The sequence below is a fragment of the Pterocles gutturalis genome, unplaced genomic scaffold, assembly GCF_000699245.1.
Source record: "Pterocles gutturalis isolate BGI_N339 unplaced genomic scaffold, ASM69924v1 scaffold19387, whole genome shotgun sequence".
NCBI classification, from domain to species: Eukaryota; Metazoa; Chordata; class Aves; order Pterocliformes; family Pteroclidae; genus Pterocles; species Pterocles gutturalis.
The window spans coordinates 41,198-46,441 of NW_010113255.1; the positions used below are offsets into that span (position 1 = coordinate 41,198).

Sequence of the window (5,244 nt, forward strand, 5' to 3'; positions counted from 1 at the left end):
TCACCACCCGCACAGTGAAAAATTTCTTCCTAATGTCTAGTCTAAATTTACCCTCTTTCAGCTTGTACCTATTGCCCCTTGTCCTCTCACTACACTCCCTGATCAAGAGTCCCTCCCCATTTCTCCTGTAGCCCCCTTCAGGTACTGGGAGGCTGCTATTAAGTCTCCTCGGAACCTTCTCTTCTCCAGGCTGAACAACCCCAACTCTCTCAGCCTGTCCTCACAGGGGAGGTGCTCCAGCCCTCTGACCAATTTCGTGACTCTTCTCTGGACTCTCTCCAACAGGTCCAGGTCTTTTTTATGTTGGGGGCCCCACATCTGAACACAGTACTCCAGGTGGGGTCTTATGAGAGCAGAGGAGAGTAACAAAACTTCAGGAATTATTCTACAGATAAACAGTTTTCCTTTTTTCCCCCCACTTTGCTGAAAGCAGACAGCATATCCTTTGAGTGTACAGAATTATGCCTTGTTACACTTGTTACTGAAAACAGTCATGTGGATTTTAGGTGTTGTAAGACATTTTAGAGATGATATGCATATGAGTCATTAAGTTCCAGTGAACAAAAATTAAGTATGAATGCTTAATGCTCATCAACAGATGAGAAAATCGCTTGTTTTCTATTAATTGTATCTACCAGCAAGCATTGGAGTACAGCAGGAGAATATAGAAATATAGAATAGTTCTCCATGGCTGCCTCAGTAATGCTGTGACTCCTGCAGAATTTAGTAAACAGGAATATTGAAAACCCAACTTATTATTTTGCTTGTTGCCAGTTGAGAGACTCATGATGAAATCATAACATTAAAATGTTTTCTGCGACTACTGTAAAGGAAGCAATCAATTCTAAATTCAAGATCTGGCTGGCAGATTATATGCTCCTCTGTGACTTCTTCAGACTAATAGTGACTCTTGCTGGTGTATGGTCAACTGGAAAGACTGGTTTCCCTAATAATCTTTTTGGTGTGTGTTGTCTGGAAAATGTTACAATATCCTGAAAACCTGTTTACTTTAGACATTCAGTGATCACTAAAAATGTTTGGCAGTCTTAAATCATAGTTCTCTGGTAAATGTGCTTGTTCTTGCTAACTATTCCACCCTTGGTCTCTAGGTGAGTGAAATAACACTTTTCAATTTGACATGCATTGGTAGCAGTTACTACTTCATATGCAGGCAGGAGTATCTCTGAAAGCAGATAAGACAGGGCAATTTCTTAGGCACTTTGTTTTTTTCTCCCTTTATTTGCTCTCAGAAACGGCTAGTGAAGAGGAGTCTCCAGTGCCGCCTTCCTCTCATCTGAACAGTGAAAGCTCTATCCCAGAAGATCTCGGCAGTCTACCTGCTGAGTCTGTCCCATCAGAGGCTATGGGCCATGGACAGCCAGAAAGTCCAGATCAGAGTACAATTAATGAAGAAATGGTTTATTCTGAAGAGTTCAAGTCCTCTACCTCACCTGTCAAGCTTGTGAGTGAGCTTTTTATGCTGCATGTCTTCTTACACTTGTAAAAGGCTATCAGAGAAGTATTAAGTATAGCTGTCAAAGTATAGTTGTCAGCGCAGAGATTAAACTATTTTCCGTGTTTGCAATACCATTTTACATTCCTGAGAATAAACATTGTGATCAGATACGTTCTTTGAAGTCTTGAGGAAAAATTGCTTCAGCGCAGAGTTTAGGTATTTTTGAACTTGGGGTAGTCTTGCAAAATATTTTACGTATGCCACGTAGGTATGCAGTGTTCAGTGGTGGAGCACTGACCCAGTTTACCAGTGTGAATGAGCTGTAGGCTAGCTTCTTACCATTGTAGAAATTCTTTAAGGCCATGGAAACTATGCTCTGTTCTTCCGCTTTGCTTTACTTGTAAGTAAAGTATCCCAAAGTATAGCTATTGGATGAATAAACAGCTGTAACCTCATGCACAATCCTTTGGGTCAGAGGTTATGTCTGCTGGCTAGTTCTACCTTATTGTTCTATTCTAACTGTTATTTCTGCTTGGCTGACAACTTTGATAAGTTTCATCCTGATAACTTTGCCCAGTGCTCAGAGAGACAGAAAATGCAGTGTCTGTGGGGTAAAAGAACAGCTTATCTACACTTATTACAAATACTTTCTTGGAAAGTTTGCTGAGAAGATAGTGAGGTAAAATGTCTAATATGCACCAGAGGTTACCTTCAAGGTGTATGAAAGGTTTGTGGTATAATGCTGAAGCAGTAAGCAGCATTTTGGAAGAATACTTGCTCTTAGAATTTTTTGCCTGGCCTCGGAGAAATAGTTTGACTGATTTAAAATGTCATATTGCACCCCTTACATGAAATGGTCTTTTTGATTTCACCAATATATTTACTAGGAGTTCCTGTTGCTGTGGTTGTTACCAAATTAGATTACATAAACTGTATCAATCACCTGTGAGTCAGAACCATGTCAGTTCACTTAGATGATAATTGAGTAGTCTAAGCAGGTTTACTGAAATCTAGGCTCCAAGTAAGCCATCAGCTACTGCTGCTCTTGGTATTTTTGTTTTATTGTCTATCGCACTAAGATTAAATTCTTTTTAAGGTAGTTGGATAGGTACCACTGCTTATGAGGTACTCTCAAGTCATGCTGTTCTTTCCTTGTGGCTGGCTCTTGATCTCCTACTTTCAAATCGAGTTTTAAAAGCAATCACTTACTGGTCCTTTTCTTCTCCTGTAGTCTCCTCCCAAAAGCAGCGTATCTGTATCAAAGCAAGATTCCAGCAAAGGCAGCTATAGAACTGGAGGACAGCTGCGTTCACCTGTGAAGTCTCAGCAGATATCTCACAACTGGTCTGATGAATCTTTATCTATGACACAGTCAGGTAAGTCTAATATCTGCTTGGGTTTAAATTGCTTTTTCAAAGCTTTTTCTTTTGATGAGTAAACTTGAAATGCAGACATGGATGTGGGGAGGCAGACAGAAATTCCTGGAAACTGACAAGGTTTGGAGTTTTGTGGAGTATTTTCCCATGGTGTAATTTGATCACTTGAGCTTCAGAAGTCTTAATGTAAGAAGGTCTATATATTATCTCTTCTTTGAGAAAGCAGCACAGGTTCCTGCAGACAGGTATGAAGAAGATAAGAGCCAACAGTTAAGCTGGTCCTAGAATCTAAAAATACCAAGGTTAGCTGTGTGTTTAACAGGTGATGCTTCTCTACCCCTCATGTTGTAAGAAAGCAGAATATGGATCAGCAGGCTGTGGACATGATCGTCCTTCTGAACACAACCTGGCTCCAGAAGCAGTGTAGCTCTGTTATCATGGCAGTACAAGTGAGCCCGTTGGACCTGCACTGGCATGTGCAGAATTAATGGATACTTCGGGACGTATGGTTTTTATTTTTGGCTGAGGGTTTGAACTGTGTGCAGTAAAATAGGGCCCAAGATTGCATTTTGAGCTATCAAATACAAGATCTACTATAGGGACTCTCTGTACTTTTTTATCCAGTATCCAAGCTGGCTACCAGTAAATGCTGAGGGAGAGACTATTGGGAGTGAACTGAGCAGTCCTTTCGCTGGTGTGCTCTCTGTCTGTTGTCATGTGGATTGTAGGATGTCCTGAGCCACCACGCAGTGGGTCACCATCATCAGCTCTGTTCAGCTGTGAAGTCTGGTTTGAACCTTACTATGCTTTTGGTCGCTAAAATGTCTTGTGTTCCACAGTGCAGTTGCTATGGCATCATAAAATACTTATTGGCAAATGAGAGAGCATTTTCCCGCTTGGTTTTTTTTTTTTTATTCTTTAAATAAGTTTTTTGGTTAATATGTGTGTAAGTGCAATAGAGAAACAGTAATTCTGAGGCAGCCATTCTCCTGCTGCATAGAGAAATGACTGGTAACACCTCGGTATTTGCACTGAACAATTTGTGTGGGGATTCTGTCTAGAGAGCAGTTTGCAACACAGTGAAGCATTCAGCAACTTGATATCAAGTTACTTTCAAGTTCTGACTGAGCAACCACATAAGGAAGCTGCTATGAGAAGTAGAGCAGGCAACAGTGATCATGAAAATAAACTTTTGTAAAAGAAATGCTAAGGAAAGGTACAAGAAGTGGGAAGCCGATGAGGATGGTGCTGGTTTCACAATAAATCATTCCATTGTAAAGAGACAAATCTTCCAAGCCGCTGAGTAGTAATGAAGTCATTGCTATGTCAGTCTGATGCATGCGTAGACAAGATCGTCAAAGATGAAAGCATGTGCGGATCTTTCCTTTATGAGTTGATCAAGAAAAGCTATAATTACATAGTGGTCACTTACTATTTGGGAGGAGTTGTTAATTACAGTGGCATCCTAAAGTACTCCTGATTAGCAAGTGAGATTCCATTCTTTTTGTGCTGGCCTTTTTTTTTTTTTTAAATTCCCTAAATGGTTAACAACAGTTGTTAATGGAAGAAGAATACGGTAGTTTGATTGTATTTACTGGAAGTTGTTGGTGATTAAATCCTTCATTATGGTGGTTTCTTATCTTGAGAAATGAGATTGATTAGCAAAATGTCCAGCTGTTGGTGTTAGCTGACCAAATAATACTGGTGGCCTACTTCCTAGGATGTTCAGTAAAGCACTTGGCATTTATGAGCATCCAAACCTTTTGGTCCAAAAAATATTATAGGTAATACTGAGGATTAGAAAAGCAAACCAGCCAAGATCCTTCTCTTAGGAGGTGCAGCTCCTGCTATAGAAGAGGAAGGGGGACATCAGCTGCAGGGAGGAGCTCCAGTAAGACTATGTCAGATAAATATTTTGAAGAGTTTTTTCTACTTAATTGTGGTAGCACCAATCTGGGACAAAGATGTTGGTTTGCACTATGTTGGTATACATTTAAGTTAAGAAACAAGTGGATATAATCAGGTGGGTGGAGAAGAATAAGTAATGAGACAGAGGCAGTCTCTCTATAAAGTCTGAGACGTCTGAGAGACTAAGAGGTTGTTACAGCAAAAACAATGAAAGTGGCAGAGTTACTGGTAGAATGGGGTTATCACGCAGAGAATGGATTTAAGTACCTGGGGACAGTGTCCCAAGGGAAAGGAGGCGGAACATTTCAGATATATTTTTTGGTATGCATCTGTGGGTTGTCATATTTTTAAATATTTCAGAAAAAAATAATTTCTCCAACAGCTGATGTGGTGAGCAGTTAAAGAGGTAGCAGCATAAACATGGGCGGTTGATGGGAACAAGTTTGGTAACAAGTTACTGTATGGATTAGAGGCTTTCTCTTCTAAATTAAATAGGATGCAACA

The 5,244-nt window shown here is 40.2% G+C and overlaps 1 protein-coding gene across 1 annotated transcript in view; it reads left to right on the forward strand.

Annotated features, from left to right (window-relative positions):
* CEP350 (centrosomal protein 350kDa) overlaps nt 1-5,244 on the forward strand; it is a 60,275-nt gene that overhangs the window by 40,421 nt on the left and 14,610 nt on the right. Inside the window, 2 exon segments of the mRNA XM_010074428.1 lie at nt 1,251-1,462; nt 2,688-2,832. Coding sequence (XP_010072730.1) covers nt 1,251-1,462; nt 2,688-2,832 — 357 coding nt within the window.